The sequence below is a fragment of the Delphinus delphis genome, chromosome 16 (genome assembly GCF_949987515.2).
Source record: "Delphinus delphis chromosome 16, mDelDel1.2, whole genome shotgun sequence".
In the NCBI taxonomy this organism is placed as follows: domain Eukaryota; kingdom Metazoa; phylum Chordata; class Mammalia; order Artiodactyla; family Delphinidae; genus Delphinus; species Delphinus delphis.
The window spans coordinates 4,658,993-4,678,071 of record NC_082698.1 but is presented as its reverse complement, the minus strand read 5'-3'; the positions used below and the strand labels follow the sequence as shown (position 1 = coordinate 4,678,071).

Sequence of the window (19,079 nt, the reverse complement as noted above, 5' to 3'; positions counted from 1 at the left end):
GGCCCAGAGAGCAGACTGCAGCCCCAGCTGCTACAGAGGCATCAGCCCTCCGCACCCCTGGCGGGGGGAACCTATGTATGCAAGACCCTCGGGGGGCATCTGGGTCCCAGGGTCAGGAGACCCCCATGGGGCTCAGGGACCAAGGAGCCTGGCTTCTCTCCAAGCTGGAGTTTCAGAATCAGAAAGCCTCCCGACTCCTAGACATCCGGTCCCACACACGCCTGCTCTGCGTCCTGGTCCAGGCTCTAGAAAGACATCAGATTAGACAACTAAGAACCTGGCTTCAAGTCTGCACTCCGTGTCTGGTTTCAGTGAAAAAGGAGGATGCACTCTGGGTGGACGATGGGCCGGCAGAGGGAGAACCTGTTCTGGAACTTTATCTGGCACCTGCCTATGCTTTGCAGAACTGCAGGCCCCTAGGGCTTCCAAGAGGCCAATCAGAAGGCGGGAGGCTGCTGATCTGTCTACCTGTATGGCTACGCGCCACAGGCACCAATGCTGTACGGCCACGTGGGGCTGGCTGCCGGATAGCTCATTAGACCCAGAGAAGTGGTATATCCAAGGAGACAACTGCCCCTGCCCTGCCTGGTCCACAGGCGTCGGTGAGATGATCAAATCAAATTGTAATGATGAAGGCGAAGCTTAACTGGAGGCTGAGGGCCCTGTCTGCCACCGTGCTCTGCAAGCATCAGCCCACTAGAGGAGCCCCATCACTTTGACATTAGTGTAAAGTACGACTTTCCCTACAATTATGATCACAGACTCTATGTTCTTATAAAACTGAAGAGCACGATATTTTATATGGTAAACTAGCTCATCATAACAGGACCACGTGGACCGATTAGGGGTCACATCACGACCCTTGAAACATTCATATTTCATGGACCCGTTTGGACCCCTTCAAAACAGTGTTTCAGGTGGTTCCGTTACAGGAAAAGTAAGAGAATGCACATTTATTAGTAGTTTTAGAACAGCAAATTACTATCCAACGGTACTTCTTTCCCTGAAAAAAAGTCAGTCCCCCTCCCTGCCCCACGGACATTCGCTAAAAGGCCCATCTTGGGGGGCCAGGGCAGGAGGCCAGAGCTGGGTCGTGCCACATTGCCTGTGGTTGTGAAAAGTCAGCAAGCCCTGTCCTTCCTTAAGAAGATTTCCACTGAACACACAGGCAGCTTCTTTACTTTCTACCTTCAGACGTAGTAAGAGAGCAAAGCTCTTCATCTCCCGGACTGTGAACTGTAGTTCCACTTACCTGATTTTCCCGTGTCTTAAATGGTTCCTCAAAGACCATTTATGGTATAAGGATTAAGATAGTTTGTCCTCTAAAGAAACCAAGCTCTGCTCCAATGCTGAGATGAGTAAACACAGTCTTCCCCAGCTACAGAATCTTTTGTACTGATACAGGATGTGAGGGCCAATTTGTAACCCTCATCTGTTTCCTCTTTGTTACTCAACCCTATTACGAAAATCTGAAATAAAATTCAAACTTCCAAAGAACATTAATGTTTTTAGCTTCAAAGAATTTAGAACAGTTTCGCTGTGGGTAATCATATTTTTAATATGTTCAGTTTCACACTAAGTTGATTTATTAGAGTAATTTTGACTTTAGTAGGATTTGGCGGAGGGAGGTTATGGAGAACTGACCTTTCAAAGAATGAACACAGTTTTGTGACTAAGAATGGATTTCACACGGGATTAGTGACTGCTTTTTGAATGTCTGTCTTAACTGTTCAGTTGTGATCTCTGTGGGGGCAGGTACCTGGCTTAGCAAGGCATTAATCACATCACAGGTATTCAGTGCATGTTTCTTGAATGAAAAATGTTATTTCTAAGACAGATTGTTAAAAAGTAATGGGTAAGAAGATGGTTAATCTCCGCTAGTTTCATAAAGGATGTATCCTCCTGTCCAAAGAGCTGCTGCTTTGTAAATGACACTAAGAGAATTCTGCTTCTCTTGGCTCTGGTTCCATCAAGACGTGAAAGGTGATTATTTCAGAATTCGGTCAGTGCTCTGTCAAGCCCCAAAGATTCTCTAAGTGATTTTCCGGGAGAATATCCTACTGGCGAAGTAGGTCGAATCCATCTGGTGTCTTTTAAAATATTCCAGGTCACCCACTGTCCTCTCATGAGGCCATGAACTCGTTTCACCCACCTGTTCTTAGAAGGCAACCCATCACCTGTGCTGTGCACCTAACCATCAGGGTATGCCTGCAAGCCATAGAGCTGGAACCCATTTCTTAGCCTCTGGCTGGGCAGGAGTCTGCTGATGGGTGATACACTCCCACCTGACCATCTACACCTGTGTCGGAGACACTGCAGCAACTAAGCAGAGGATTGGTTGATGGGGTTTTTGAACTTACCACAGTATGACATTTCTCTTTTGACTGAATTCACCACAATCTTTTTAAAGCAAAAATATATTTAACCTTCTTAGAATGAGGCTGTAGGGCTATAATTTTAATCTTTCCTTGATATTCTTCCTTCCTAATCTTTTCCCTACAAGAAACCCATCTTGGGGCTTCCCTGGTGGCGCAGTGGTTGAGAGTCCGCCTGCCGATGCAGGGGACGCGGGTTCGTGCCCCGGTCTGGGAAGATCCCACATGCTGCGGAGTGGCTGGGCCCGTGAGCCATGGCCGCTGAGCCTGCGCGTCCGGAGCCTGTGCTCCTCAACGGGAGAGGCCCGCGTACCGCAAAAAATATATATAAAAAAATATAAATAAATAAAATAAAATAAAACCCATCTTGGAAACTCAGAAATGAATATCAGCATTTCTATTCACCATTGGCTTTAAGTTATATGGGCAGTTGAGGGTCCAGAGGACCAGGTCATACACCCCTAGGTCTCTCCTTTTGCTTCCAACACCTGGTCTAGGAAAAAAAAGTTCTGAATCTCTCTGTGCCTGGAAGTCTTCATTCATAGAGTGGAATAAAAATGCATGGTCTCTCCTGAGGTGAATGAGATCATAGGTATCAAAGTGCTTCGAGCAACTCAAAGGGAAGGTGCGTAACCCAAACCTTTATTACCTAAGAGATTGAGACCAGGTCAGAAGGGTCCATAGACTCACAACCATTCTACTGCTTTGAACACTACAAGGACTGGAGAGCTTTCTTCTTCATCTTCCCCACCCTCATGGGAAGAATCCTTTTTCAAGGGTACATCAGTTATGAAGAACATAGTGTCATGAGATACAAAAGCTGTCACAGAATGACAGTCAAACAGGCCTGCGCTTTACCTGCCGATCACCCAGACAAGCCAGCCAGTTACTGCTCGGGGAGCTGGCGTACAACAGAGTAGACCTAACCACCAAATGCGGGTACAGAATTCAGAATAAAATTCCATCCCTTGGGGCATATTCCATGGGCTTTTTCTGCTCCTGCTTCCACTGCTTTCTGGCCTTCTGGAAGAAGGCGATGATGACCGCGGTGACTACGTTTAGAAGAATGACGAGCAGGGTGAGCCAGAATGAGTATCCGTAACTGTGGGAGGTTCCTTGGTGAGTGACTGCTGGATAAAGTGGGTAGAGCCTCTGGGCCAGCTCCTCTGAGAGATGATTGGATTGTGTGTTCCCCACAAAGAGCACCATGCTTATGAATACGAAGGATGCTGAAAGGAAGAAATAGTTTCATAGATAACATGGTGATACATTTTTTAATGTCACTGTTTTCCTTTATCACACGTACTCTATGGGTATTCACTGAATATCTACACTGGGACTTACTCTCTTTTAAGCATTAGGGGGAATGTAAAAGAAATGAAAGGCGCGAGCTAGATTCTAGGCTCCAAATGCTAAAGACGGTGCAGGGCAGTTGTGGACAGGGACAAACATTCAGCTCAAGCCCTTTCAGAAGGAGCTGCTCTGCCCACTTCCCTGGGCAATGAACCTAGCAGGTGTACTGAATGAGGGATGAATAAATGCTTGAACACGGAGGTAAACGGGGAAACTATCTAGAGAGACCAGCGGGATGGGAAGGCTGAGGAAGGACAAATAGAAAAGGCGGCCCAAACAGAAACTTGCGGTGGTTGATGAACTCAGAGCACCCGGGTCTGTGAGGCACAAGCTCATCTGATGGGGAGGGGTTCTGAGGGTCCTGAGCACAGGATACAGAGGATGAGCCCACTTGGAGAGCTCTGAATGCCGGCTCCGGAGCTGGGATTTCATTCTACACACAACAGAGCACAGCATTTAACCAGGAAGGATCTCTTTACTAAACTCATTTTAGAAGAGCATTTTAGTAGTGTATATATGTCCATGACACTACCAAACGTAAAATAGATAGCTAGTGGGAAGCAGCCGCATAGCACAGGGAGATCAGCTCGGTGCTTTGTGACCACCTAGAGGAGTGGGAGGGAGGGAAATGCAAGAGGGAAGAGATATGGGAACATATGTATATGTATAGCTGATTCACTTTGTTATAAAGCAGAAACTAACACACCATTGTAAAGCAATTATACTCCAATAAAGATGTTTAAGAAAGTAATAATAATACCTACCTGGAAGAGATGTTGTAAGAATTAAATGAATTCATATATATATATATAAAAAAAAGAGCATTTAAAATTTTTAGCTTCCCTTTTTTATTCTTCACAATGTCCTTCACTAGAGCACATTCCACCATTTTGACTTTGGAAAGCTCCTTTGGCCTAGTTAAGGAACATAGATCTGGAGTCAGAGAGAGCAGGGTTCAAGGGCTCCAGCTACTGGCGTTGGGAGATGAGTTTAGCGTCTCTGAACCTCATCCCTCATTCTCCAAAGTGGGCGAGCTAGAGACACAAAGTAGATTCATGGCTGCTTAGGACTGGGGATGGCCTGGGGGGAGGAGTTTCCTTTTGAGACCATGAAAATATTCTAAAATCAACTGTGGTGATGGTCGCACAGGTCTGTGAATATACTAAAACCACTGAATGGCACAGGTTAAACGCGTGAACTGTATGGTATGTGAGTCATATCTCAATTAAGCCGTTTAAAAAGGCGGGAGAAGGAAGGTCAGGGCGCAGACATTCCAGACGCGTGATGCTGCCCGCGAACCGTCCAGCGGGGCGGGGCCTGAGCATGCCGGGTCCGGGAATCCCCAGGACGGAGGTCCTTTGGGACACAGTCTGCGTGACTCGTCATCTGCTGACATTTACCCAGAACTAGAAGGACATTTTGGCATCAAATTTGTCCTGATCGTAACCCACACCCAGGGAACGGCCCTCCAGAGGCCCTAATGAGAGGGCTTCTGCGTGAGGACTTCTCACTCTCCGTGATGACGGTCTTTCATCCTCAACCTAATGGTTTTATTTCTTAATAATAAAAGGAGTGAGTACATACAAACCCCCTCCTCTCTGCGCTATGCGTCTCACACCCCTTAATTATCCTTCATCGTGCTCTTGGGAAGTTTCTAATGAAAGCTTAGTCTTAAAGGGGTAGGATGGAAATGGGTTAAATGCTTTTTCCTGAAGTAGATGCTTTGGTTTGAATTGGGAGGGGCCGCCATGGACACGGATGCTGACCTGAGCCCCCTGAGAAAGGGCACGCCTCTCACAGCCTGTCGTCCGGCTTCTGGGACAGAAGAGCTATTGGACCTGGAGGGAGCCCCTGGTAGAAGGAGGAGGCCCTGAAGGCTCGGGACGCTGGCTTCCCACCCCAGCCTGTCCCCACTGGGCCGTGTGACCCGCTGGGTTACTCTCTGCTCTCGGTTCCTCGACTGAGGTTCAGATGTGTTGGGACACACCGTCTGCAAGATTCTCTCCGCCTCCGTCATCTCTCAGGCTACAGTTCTATCCCCTGGGGTCAGGGTTGCACCATGCCAGGCTGGGGTCAGAGGGCACAGTGGCCCGGGAGGTGATGCTGGTATTTTTCTCCTCAAAGCAGAATCCCAGGGCTTCCCTGGTGGCACAGTGGTTAAGAATCTACCTGCCAATGCAGGGGACACGGTTCGAGCCCTGGTCTGGGAAGATCCCACATGCTGTGGAGCAACTAAGCCCGTGCGCCACGACTACTGAGCCTGTGCTCTAGAGCCCGTGAGCCACAACTACTGAAGCCTGTGCTCCTAGAGCCCACATGCCACAACTACTGAGCCTGTGCGCCACAACTACTGAAGCCCGTGCGCCACAACTACTGAAGCCCATGTGCCTAGAGCCCGTGCTCTGCAACAAGAGAAGCCTGTGTACCTCAACGAAGAGTAGCCCCTGCTCGCCGCAACTAGAGAAAGCCTGCACGCAGCAACAAAGACCAACGCAGCCAAAAATAAATAAATAAATATTTCAAAAAAGGAGAACCCCCTCCCGATCCTTCAGCAGCAAACTAGCAAACCACTCCCTCTTCTTCCCTGCAGCCAAGGAGAGGGTGTCCAAGCCCAGCCTGCAGAGGGACGTGTGGCCCTTCCCTCTGCCTCCAGGACCCCTGAGGGCAGCCTGAACCCTGCCCTCTCCCCACGGTGATCCAAGCCAAGGACACAGTGATGGCATCTCTGTGGCCAAAACCCCCTGAAGGCTGAGCCTCCCATGAGCTGAGTTTTCACTAAGTTCTCCGACCAAACTCGGGGCCCAAGTCTGCCCTATCGAAGCCGGAGGCTGTGAGGGCCTTCAGAGGCAAAGCCAAAGGCTGAACAGAGAGGCAAAGGCAAAGTCTCCGAGTGTGTTTCTGCGCAGCTCACAGCCCCTCTGTGTGTCAGAACTTGCCCCAAGCCTGGGAGGGAACGTGGCCAGAGTTTGCTGCCTGGCATACAATTCTTTGTTGTTAGAAGCAGGTGGGGATGGCGGTGAGGGGGGCTGCAGTCCCCATTTTCCATGTTTTCCTCCACAAACGTGCCCTGTGCAAAGCCAGCTTAGACTCAGCCATGGAGAAAGAGGCTGAAAGCCCGGGGCTCCCTCCTGCCGAGATGAAGGGATGTGCTCCGAGCCCTGCAGGTGCAGACAGAGGAATGGGGGCTGGCTTTGTCCCGCTGGGCCCACATCGGACCTTCCCGTCTGGTCCGAGAGCCCGACGTTCCTCTCAGAGCCATCCTCCCCAGCTCCCAGCTGGTCAGTTCTCTGCCAAGGGGCTCAGTCAGTGAATTCCACCCTGCTGGCCATGGAGCTTTGCTCCAGAAATGGAGAAGGGCAATTCCAGTGAGAGTCCGATTTGGGGGGAAAAGTCGTCTTTTCTCCTGGGGTTGCTGCATCGGTGATGGGCCAAGAAGGGCTGGCAGCCCACTTGCCTTTAAGAGGACCAGCCCAGCTGCTTAATGATAGAGGGGACACTGGAGGAGAACAGAGTTCTGACGGTGCTGGTTGAGACCCTGGATCCAGCTGTACCTGAAGCTTCTTGATCATATGAGCAAGAATTAAAACAGTCTATGTTTTACCCTGGCAACGAGTGCCAATGAATCTTTCCTTTGCGTTGGTTGACGGAGGTGAACGAGCCTCTTAGAAACAGCGTGGGGCAAGGAACCCTGGCATCCGGATGAGGATCTGAGTTTAGAGCCAATTCCCTCAGCTCCACTGTGAGCCAGGAAGCAGGAATACTCATTCCGAGGGACTGTCGTGCCTGGCCCACAGCAGATGCCCTTTACATTGGGGCATTTGTTTGTTTTTACCACCGGGAAATAAAATCACAGAAAGAAAGGAAAGGGCTGGTCACGTGTGGATGTGGCTACACCAGCCTGACACCAAACGCTCAGAGCTGAGGGGGGAGCGTGCGACGTGGCCGCGGTGCAGGCTTGCCCAGGGCAGCCCAAGTTTCCACCCTTGCGGTGCACGATAGTTATGAGCTGCGCTTGCTTGAGCAGTGAGTTGCGTGGCTCTCCCTTGTATCCCTGCTGGGCTGGGACTGGCTCACACATCTCCTCAACCATTAGCTTGAAAAAGGCCGCAGTGGAAGTGTTTACACACTCGCACCAGCCAGGGCTGCAGTCAGGGCTTCCCTCCCCCAAGAGCCGGGTGTTCATTCTCAGCACAGCACCGCTGGGAGCCCCAGCACAGGGGCCCCTCCAGCCACCTGCAGCGGCCAGTGTGAGGATGGCCTCTCAGCAGGAGGACAGGGGAAAGCTGCTGCCCAGAGCGCCTCCTCTGAGGCTTCCTTACAGCCTAATATCCAGGGCACCTTTCTTTGTCCCTGAACGTTCCTGGTCTGTGTTAAAAATATACCACCGGGCTTCCTTGGTGGCGCAGTGGTTAAGAATCCACCACTGCAGGGGACACGGGTTCGAGCCCTGGTCCAGGAAGATCCCACATGCCGCAGAGCAACTAAGCCCATATTCCACAACTACTGAGCCTATGCTCTAGAGCCCGTGAGCCACAACTACTGAGCCCACGAGCCATAACTACTGAAGCCCATGCGCCTGGAGCCCATGCTCTGCAACGAGAGAAGCCACCGCAATGAGAAGCCCGCGCACCGCGACAAAGAGTAGCCACAGCTCACTGCAATTAGCCCGCACGCAGCAGCGAAGACCCAACGCAGCCAAAAATAAAATGAAAAAAAAAATTTATAAAAATAAATAAATAAATAAAGTAACCTATTTTTTAAAAAATGCACCACCTGTGGCTTACACGCGAGCACCTCCAGAGCCGTCCGGTTAGTAGGATGGGCTGCTTCTGATTCGATCTCGAGATCAGGTTCTCGTGGAGGGAGGGAAAGACCAGGAGAAACCCGGCTGCCCAGCAGGGGCAACGAGGCTCCCATGTGACCACCTCCCTGGGCAGACACAGTGGCCACAGAGTCCATGAGACCCAGAGAAAGTCCAAAACACTGTGACTCAAGCTGGGCTCCACTTCCCAACCCTCACCCCAATACCTTTCCCAGCAAACAAGTAACACAACCTAGCAACACCGCCCAGCAACATCCGGGACTCACAGGTTGCCCACAAGAAGGGCATTGGCCCCAGATTCTCCAAAATGACATTCTTGGTGGCTCTCTGTGCCACGATCAGGTTTAGATTTTGTCAAGTTGACTGCTGTTCTACGAGGGCAAGAAGGAGACTAAATGACACACGTGCATGTGTGCATGTGTGTTCACGTGTTGACTTCCACACATCACGTGGAGCCTAATGTGGAGTCAAGCACGCCACAGGAGCCAGTGAATGTTTTGTGGATGCATGTGTTTCTTTGTTCAACTCCTTACACCAGATACTCCAAAGCAAAGCCTCGGTATGGCATATATTTTAACACCTAACACGCCTTCCTCACCTCACTCTGGTCTCTTACCTGGGCACCTAAACAGAAGTTTATTTCCAAAGAGACTGAATAAATGCTGTAAGTTTACAAAAATAAACCTCAGCCCCCAGCACGCAACTCAGCACACAGGGGGCCCTCTTAACGCCCATGGCTCGACTGTGACCGTGTGTGTCCACGAGTGTGAGAGGGAAGCAGGGGGACAGAGGCAGAGAGCACGTCCTCTCACCGATACTCACCGCTGAGTCCGTTCCAGGTGTACACCCCCATCGGTCCCAAGAACGTCTGATAGGGGTTGCTGAAGCTGTTGTAGAAGGTGAACACAGAGCTCAACAGCGAAGTGAACAAACTAAGGACCAGGAACAGGATGACCACCAGGTGCAGAGTCTTTGGGGAAGAACTGCTCAATGTTCCTAAAACTAAAGCAATGTTTGGTAAGTACGCGACACCAAATGCAAAGACCAGCTCTGGACCGAGGGCAGGTCCACCTTCACACACCCCATTCTGCCTCCTTCCCCATTCCACCCTCTTGGGCACTGGGGTTAGAAACTGTCAGCCTTTTCATAAAATTTGCATATTTCTTAAGCACAGGGGAGCTCCAGACGTGGATATGCACTTGCGTAAAATGAAACGCAGGTGCCCTGGGCCGTTTGCCACCAGTTCCTGCTTTTGCCATTCTCCCCTTTCTAACCACCACCCGCCAGCCTCCCCAGGCATCTGTTTCCTCCGCTCCCTCCTTTGTTTACAAAATGAGCAGACACCAGAGACACGCTCTCCCCACACTTACCTGGAGACCCAGCCATGCATTTGTAAACATCTCCAAGGGCAGCCAGTGTGTCTCAGGCCCTTAGGAGATTTGCCACCACATTCAATAGAGTGTTTACCTCTGTTTCAGGCCCTTAGGAGATTGCCACCACATTCAATAGAGTGTTTACCTCTCGTTTCAGGCCCTTAGGAGATTGCCACCACATTCAATAGAGTGTTTACAGAGAGGTTCTGTGAAAGTCACGGCGACGGAAGGGAAAAAGTAAATTGGGAAAAAGATTTCAGAGTCTTTAGTAATGTACTAACACCATCATTGGGAATTACAAGGTGTTAGAACCACGATGGGGGTGGGAAGGGAAAAGGAAAAGCTTCCTTCTTTCCATTCCTGATTTTCAGGTCCCCTGGGAGAGGGCAGGAGCCTCTCACATCTTCACGCCGGAGCAGCTTTAAGGAACGGAAACCAGGACGGCCACGGAAGCCTTCTTGCTCCGCTGCGGATGTGGCACATTTTCAGGAACGGGGCCCTGGGAGCCAGGGGAGACCTGGAGCCTCCTCCTGAAACGTGTCCTGGCAGCAAGGAGCCCTCTCTTTGCAAGGTAGCCTTTTCCATCACTGCGTCTCCTTAGTCATTTAAAGGTTTTTCATTCTGCGTCTCTACAACATTTACCCTGGATCCTAATGCTCCTTTTGGAGCGACGCAGAATCCACTCCCTCCTCTCCTGCCTGGAGCCTTTCCCAGTATTTGAAAAGGGATATAAACCCCAAAGTGTTCTTCATAAGACGGGATTCCAAAGCTCCTGCCAGCCTGGCCCCGACTCTGCACACATTTAGTCTGACTTTACCTCCCTACCCGTGCTGGCCAGACGGGCTCAACTCTCCCGATAAGATGTGACAATACTTGTGCGGGGTCCGTCCTCTCTCCACCTCTGAATACCCACATGTTATTAGTTCAGATGTTTTTCTTTTTAAATCAGCGGTACTTTGCGAGGGAGGTAAATTTCCTGTCATTGGACAGAGGATGGGCATGAGAGAGCTTTGGCCAGCAAATCTGCCTTCAGACATCTGGACGCTGGGAATCTGGCTGTAAAGACCCTCGTGTGTGAGAGAATTCAGCCTGATGGCCACGTCACGTGGCCAAGCCCAGGGCTGGAAGTGTCTCCACACAGAGCGGGGATAGAGGCAGGCAGGAGGGTGTGGCCAGCGGACAAGAAAGGAGTCAGGAAAGACAAGGGGCGGGAGAAAAGAAATGTGGGTATGGTCTCCCGTGAGCACAGCTACAGCCCTTCAAACCCCATGGGAGACCAGAGAGGACAGAAGAGGGAAAAACCAGTTCAGCAACACGGAGGCCATGAGTTCACCACTCAGTGAGACGGGACTGGGTGCAAAGTTCAGTGCACACACGTCCAGTCTGCTCATCCCTAGCAGTGCCCAGCCCTTGTCGCTGTTTCTGTTATTAACCCATGGGAAGGGCTAAGTTCTCAGTGCAGTCCCCTTTGCTATGCACTCCAGGTAAGAACTCTGAAAGGCATTGGTTAAACTGAGAATGCTGTCCTCTCTGCTACCCCTTGTTGCCTGCATGGGGATGGGTGGGGCCCGATGGGCCCCCTGCCCTCCGGGAAGCCGTCTGGGCTGGGACAGCTCCAAAGGCCCTGCCCTCAAGCCCGAGGCCCTAGTTCCTTTGCCTGGCTCACCCCGGAGATGCAGTGGTGAGGGCTTGGCATGGCTGTGATGTCTATTTTGCAGCTCGTGGAAGATGACACCAGAATAGGAAAAACAAGAAGCAGGACACACCTGTGCAGAGGTGCAGGGTCAAATACTGCAGATGTTTCAAACTTAGTCACCGCCGGCAAGAACCACTCCCCTTTTTCCCACAATCCCACAGCCTCTGCCTGAGCATGAAGGAGGGAACTCCAGCATTGAATCAGAAGTTTGCCGGGGACTAAATGACCTCTGTCCTTAGCCAATAAGACAAAATTTGGATACTTAACTAGAAAATAAAAATTTCAGCGTGGGAAAAATGTCCTGTGTCCAAAGCACCAAGTTTCCCTGGGGAAATTTTCTTATTAAAAGCTGTAAATGGATGTTCATTTGCAAATGGTGAACATTCCACCTTTTCATAGTAAATTAGAAAGTGACAGTCAGGTTTGGCTTTCTTTTTTCTTTTTTTTTTTCAGTACGTGGGCCTCTCACTGTCGTGGCCTCTCCCGCTGCGGAGCACAGGCTCCGGATGCACAGGCTCAGCGGCCATGGCTCACGGGCCCAGCCGCTCCGCGGCATGTGGGATCTTCCCGGACCAGGGCACAAACCCGTGTCCCCTGCATCGGTAGGCGGACTCTCAACCACTGCGCCACCAGGGAAGCCCTCGGCTTTCTTTCTGACTGTTGGTAACATCTATTAGACATCAGTTCTCAAAAGGGAGTCCATTTGGAGCCTACTGACTCACACTTTTCTATGAATTCATGTGACAATTTATCTTAATTTTAACAGCCATATTTCCAAATTCTATTTCAGCCTTCTGAATTCGCTGCCACACAGGTATGACAGCTGTATCTCCCCTCCCCTTCCTGGCTCAGAACTCAGACAATGAAAGCTGGGAATTCAGGGAAAGTTGGCGAGAATGAAATCACAATCAACCTCTACAGCATCTGACAGCTGCTCTCTGCCTACAAAATTAGCAAATACATTCTGTTCTTTTTCCTTCCTTTGAGGGGTCAAGCGACGGAATCGAGAAAGCCACCCCACAATTGAAACTAATCGCTCGGATTCTGGCAGCCCCGGGGAAGGAGGCCACGGCTCCCGCAGCTGGGAGGCCGAAATGGACTGGGTGGTGGGCAGCGCACAAATGGGGGTCATCCGGACATCCGGGCTTCCTGTGCCTGGACATTTATACTCAAGCCCCACTGGCCATCTGGCCCTTCTAGCTCTAGTTTTCAGGAAGTCCTCGGAAATTGAGGGAGAGCTGGTGGCTTTCTTGTGCGGAGGAATGGTCTCCACCCCCTCTTCAAGCACCTGGTCACCAGGGGGCCTGACCCAGTGGAGCTTCTCAGTCCCTGGACCACAGTGTATCCCTGGAAGGGCTCATTAACTCCATGGATCCCAGAGTGTGGCCTAGGAGCTCTCCCAGGACGTCCCAGCTGGTGGCTTCAGCCTCTAGGAAATTGACGAGGGGTGTCTCAGAAAGAAGGTTGGGGGAAAGCTTTTTCTGCCCTTTTATGCTGCACCGCCCAGTGTGGTCATGTCTCTGGGGGTAAATGATATGTCGCTCCCACCCCGAGGGAAAGTATGGGATGTGTATGGGGTGGGGTGGACAGATAGGAGAAATAAGAAGGGGCTTTCTGTAAATTCTGGAGATATAAACCTCACTTCTTCAGTGCAGTCAATCTTGCAGTTCATTGATTTTTGCAGCAGACTCACTTTCCTCATTATTTTTAGCTTGAGCCAATAGTAAAACTTTGAGTTCCCCCGGAACAAAAGGGGTAGGTAGTGGAAAGAGACTGGTGGGCAGGGGGAGGCACATTTGGGGTGAAACTGCCCCTTGTTCTCATAATGACCTGCACACACCTTTGTCCTACAAGTAGTGCGGGCTGATGGATTTAACTGATGGGGTCCGGGCCTTTCTCTAGAAAGACTAGGTGGTGAGCAACCCAGCTCTGTGCAGTTCCGCTTGGGATCCAAGCCCCTCACTCACACAGTAGCTGCTCAGGAAGGTTTTTCTGAACCAAAATTAAATATCCGGAATCTTTGGAGTAGCAAGGCAACGTGCTCACGGGTGGACACCTGGCACTTTTCATCTGGGTGTTGGACCAGCTGGGATGCCTCTGGATGAGGCTAGTAGAGCTTCTGGTGAGCCTGAGCTGCCCGAACAATCTAGCTACACCCCGGAGAGTTTCCTCCCCAGGTTGGACTGATTCTTTTCCTCACCAATTGGCGTATTGTAGGCTGAATTATTTTGGCAAGTTGAACTCAGCCATCATCACTTCATTTCAAAATCTGCAGCCCCAAATCGGCACCATGTGATAAATCCTATGTAGAAATATAGCAGAGCTTTGCAATATTCATTACTCTTTGGAGATTTCAGTGTGAACTCATCCTAGCTAAGAAACTGACATGGTTAACTTCTCATAGGAAAAGGCAATCCACCACAGCAGGGCAGGAAAGTGGCATTTATACGATGATTTTATTGTACTGCCAACGGTTGGTTTCTGATTGGAAATAAGCCCGTGTGGTCCTAAAGAACCTGTCTCACTGCACGTTTGCAGATCTGCTCCCGGGGGACCATGTCCGCACACCTGCACCAGCTGAACCACCGTCTACATTTGGGTTATGTGACTTTTCCCTCTCCGAGAGGACTGTTTGCAAGTGTTCCCAGTTCAATGACTGCTAAAACCGTCAACACTGAAGACCCCTGGGCTCTGAGGTGTCCCTAGCAGATCTGAACGCCCAGCAATTGTGCAGCATCTACAGCCCCTGGGGTGACTGGAGGCAGTGACTTGAAGTTGGAATGTGGTTCTCTGGGGAAAAGAGGAAAAGTAGGAAAAATACAAAAGAAAAGGAAAGAAAAGAGTAAAACTAGAGAGCCAGGCAAAGCAAATGCAAATATTCCACCTCCTCTGTGGGCCCACGGGACTGCCTGCCGCCTTCAGAGCTATCCTTGACCACAGCTGTCCCTGCCCTCCCAAAGCCACTGTGCCCACGTCACTCCCATGGGGTTCTAGAACCAGGCGCTGACCCACCCGGGCCTCCTCGGTGCTGCTCTGGATGTAGGGAGTCAGGGATCTCATTGAAGCCAGTTATCTCAAATTGGAGCCAACTGGTTCCAAACAGACACTGTATGAAAATCAAAAAATTCACAGGCTGTTTTCTCGTATTTTAAAAATTTTACAAGTGTCTGGAAATTCAGGAAGTTGAACAAGTTTTGGTTTCGCAAATGCTATTCACAGAACTGAAAATGGTAGTGAATCTTTGAAAGTCTTCTTTTCTAGTCGCCGCAAAGAAAATATTCCTCATTTTCCTGAGGACCTGAGGCTGGTACCGGAGGAGATGTGTAACGCTGCTAAAATACTGGGCGAGACGTTGCTTTTGCTAAAGTCTAAAAGGCAAATTTGTAATTTGGAAATATAAGTATGTTGCTCTGGATTTAAGGAAATCATTTCATTAATAAAGTCACAAATTGGAGCTAGAACTTGGAGCTAATGTCAAAAGCTAATGTCCCACCATTATGCACGGAATGAGGGCTAAACATTACATTTGTATAAGGCAGAAAATGATGTATGTTTATAAGGAAAGAGGTAATGACTGCATAATACCTGATAAACCCCTGTGTAGTGAACTGCACGCAACACCCTTCGAAGAAAGTCCATTTAAGGTGGTAAACAAGTTACAAATTTGGTTTTAAATTTAGAAAACATAACGGTATATATTCAAACTTCAAATGCCAAACAAATAGCTAAATTCAACTTATCGTTCTCAAGGAATTTTTGTTTTCCTCCCATTGAGAGTAGGACATTAGTGTGTATGAAATCAGAAAAAAAATTTAGGAATTCCTGTAAAATATTCGATTAATAGACTTAATGGAAATTTAATTCCAACAGCAATGAGATATTTTGGAGGTAAGACTGCAAATTCAAATCAGTGAAAGAAATGAACTTGAGATATAAGGATAAGAAATTGTCCATATCTTCCACTTAATTTTTTCCTTGCATAGATGCCAGTAATTAAGTTCTGGACAGAGGTTCTTGCTCCAACTAAAAATCCACAGTCAATACAGTTAAAAATGCTGTCGCTACTGGCTGTAGAGCACCACATTGGTGCTCCATATTTTTACTTAACTATTTCCCTATCAATACACTCTGTAGTACCCTTTAAGCATAGCCTCTGCTAGAATGATTTAGACTGTTTTGCTAATAGACACAACCAGAACCGAGGAAGCTCAAATAACGATTCCGTGAATTTTCAAAATTAAAACTATGCTTTCATATCTACAGCCCAGCTAAGTTCACAAGGAAATTATTTTTGAAGGGCTATTTGGCCGAAATACAGGATGGTATGAATCTTACCCAGCTAATTCAATCTCACTGTATCCATTCAAATGAGTTATGATTTACCTTCAAAATTTTTGTCTGATTCTGCAAGTCCATGATTCAATTCTTGAATACTCTTCCCACGAAAGAGTCCGTAGGTGATAATCACGCTACCATTCGAAGAAGTCTCACTAATGACAACCGTACTGCGGATCCATTCTTGAGTTGTGAGAATAGAACAAACTACGATTAAAGCCCCCAAGCTTGTGACAAAGCTGGTTAAGAACGTCAATCTTTTCGTTGCCGTAGGCATCTTCTCAGGGAAATAAGGATCCTAGGGTAAAAAAACAAAGATCTTTTTATAATATTTCTGGACCTTCTCATTTGGAGTCCAGTATTTAGAAATGGAGTCTAACACTTGCTTGTAAAATATAAAACCTCTCTCTCCATGAGGAAGGGTCATACTAACGAACATTGGACTATAAACATGGTCATAAAGATTTACAGTAGCTGAACTTTGGTCTGGAGTAAGAGGTTGCTATGGTTACAGCCAACCAGCAGGAACGAGGGGGTAGGCATGGTCTTTCCAAGACTTCCTCAATCACACAATTAATTTATAACTCTTTTTCAAGTGCCTTGGAAGAAAGTTCAGCCTATCACGTCAGGAGAGAACTAGAATTCCTAAATAATGAGGGAGCAGAGGATCCGTACCCCCCAAATGTTGCTGATTCTAGCAGCCGACAACATAGAGTCCCACCTGCCAAGGTTAATGACTAGACCTTAACAAGTGTTCCAAAAGGAAACCCTAAGGAGATGAAGCTCTTGCTAGAGATACTGGAGAGTGGAAAGAGAAAAGTTGACACCTTATTTTTAGACCTTGATAAAGAAGCGCTCCTTTCAAATTTCCTCTTTCAAATTGGATCACACCTGCACATTATTTAAATTGTAACTTGAGAGGTTTCATCTCTCTTTCTCTTTAGTTCTCGGATGGAAGTGGTTCCGAACATTTCTGCTTTAAGCCTTTGTGACTCCATTCTCCCTGTTGAGTGGCGAATAGTTTGTAAATGATCGTTTCTGGCCCTCAGAGAAAGTCCCCCGTTTGGCAAGAAGATCATTTCTCGAGATAATAGATGTTCACAGCACATTATGTACACTTCTTTTTATTATATTCTTTACCTGGCTATAAAGTAATATTGTATATGCACATTTTCATCCTGTACTTTTCTTGGATAGCACCTAACTTATTAGTGGAATGAGTTGATAATGTCTGTCTTTCCCACTAGAATAACTAGACTATGGACCAGGAGGTGGACATGTTTGTTTGGGGCACCACTAGACCCAGGGTCTGCCAAAGAGCCTGGCACAGCAGACACTCAGCAAATTTTTGTTGAATGAGTTATCGGGGATATATGTACATGTATGTACATGTGTATGTATATGTCGGGGATATACGTACAAATACTCCACTATGGTGGGCATTTATGATGTTCCAGACTTTAAATTATAATTGAAAAAGAACAAGCATGAACATCCTTCTAGATAAACCTGCATCCATATCTCTGAATAATTCCTTGCTTAGATTTCTCGATGGGAGTCAGAGCATGTAAACGTTTTCTGAAGCTGTTGCTATGCATTGCTAAGTTGCTCGTCAGAAAAAGTTGTACCAAGTTAACCACACACCCTTAACACAGTGGATGTGCATCTTTATCTTCACAACGTTGTATATTATGGGGAAAACTAGTTTTTTTCTACTTAAGTCTATTCATTTTAACTACATTTTTAGGGATAGGACAGAATTTCCGTAGTTCTGTCCTTCTAGTCCTTCTTCCAGTCTGAAAATAATTTTATATCATGATACAAGCATTATATATGCTCGTTAGAAAAAATATCAAATGGAACTCACAAAAAATGGAAGAAAGCAAATATAATTTAAAAATTCATCCTAAAAGAAAAAATTGTGTTCATACTTGGGCAATAACTTTTATACCCATATCCTTATGCCCATACACGTTTATATTAAAATCAAGTTCTACTCCATGTTCTAGTTCATAATCTTGTTAAAACTCTCAACAGTTTGTCATAGGACTCCCTTTCATGCCAATACATCAGGTTTACCATTGTATGAAGTAATCAGAATTTATTTATACATATCCTTGTCGTGGACATTTTAGTTTTAAGAGTTTTTTATATGGTACATTCTGCGTGTAAGTCCTTTACTAGATATATGTTTTGCGACTATTTTCTCCCAGTCTCTGGCTTATCTTTTCATATTCTTTGTAGTATCTTTTGAAGAGAAAAATTTTCTAATTTGGATGAAGTCTAAGTATCAATTGTTTTCATTTTGTGGATTGTGCTTTAAATGTCATATTTAAGAAATCTTTGCCTAACCCAGGATTGCAAAGGTATTTTTCTCCTATGCGCTCTTCTAGAAGTTTTATCATTTAAATTCCCACATTTATGGTTATTTGCTTATTTTGAGGTTTTTTTCTTAATAGAGTGTGAAGTAATGGCTGAGATTCATTCTTATACATGTGGGGATGCAATTGTTGCAGCTTGATTTCTTGAAAAGATTACCCTTTCCCTGATAGATTGTCTTGGCATCTGGCATCTTTGTTGAAAATCAGATGGCCACATTGTGTGGGTCTCTTTCTGGATTCTCTATTGCAAAGTCTTTCTTCCCAGCTCTGTGTCAACTCCAGGAACTGTTTGTCACACTGCTTTCCACCGGCTCTTTTCCTGTGACCTCAGATGGCTTCCTCTCACCCTTATGGACCAGCATGCAACCAAAGATTTGAGGGATCTCCCTGCAGATCTCTAGAGCTTGCCTGGGCAGCCATCTCTCTCCAGGACTCTACACCACCCATTTTAGCCACTTTTGCTTCCCCAAGCTCTGATCTCTTTCTCTTCAACTCCAGATGATTACTGGCTCTTCCTGGTTTCTTCTCTTGCACCATTGCCTGTGAATTCCTCCTTGAAAACTCCCTGGTGCAGTGGTCAGTAAAACCTCATTTTTTTCTTTTCTTTCAGGAATTAAAGCCCTATTCTGCCTAATGTCCAGTGTCTAGAAACCCTTTTTTTTTTTAATATATATAATTTTCTGTTTTATTACTGGAGGGCCAATCTGGTCCCTGTTCCTCCATCAGGGTCAGAAGAAGCAGTCA

At 47.5% G+C, this 19,079-nt stretch overlaps 1 protein-coding gene across 1 annotated transcript; it reads right to left on the bottom strand.

Annotated features, from left to right (window-relative positions):
- Positions 1-3,323: 3,323 nt before the first annotated feature.
- Positions 3,324-16,231, bottom strand: CLRN3 (clarin 3). Its single transcript, XM_060033513.1, has 3 exons — positions 16,003-16,231; positions 9,373-9,552; positions 3,324-3,604 (listed from the first exon to the last, which is right to left on the bottom strand). Exons 1-3 carry the CDS (start codon positions 16,229-16,231, stop codon positions 3,324-3,326), a joined length of 690 nt encoding a protein of 229 aa, XP_059889496.1.
- Between the last annotated feature and the right edge of the window lie 2,848 nt (positions 16,232-19,079).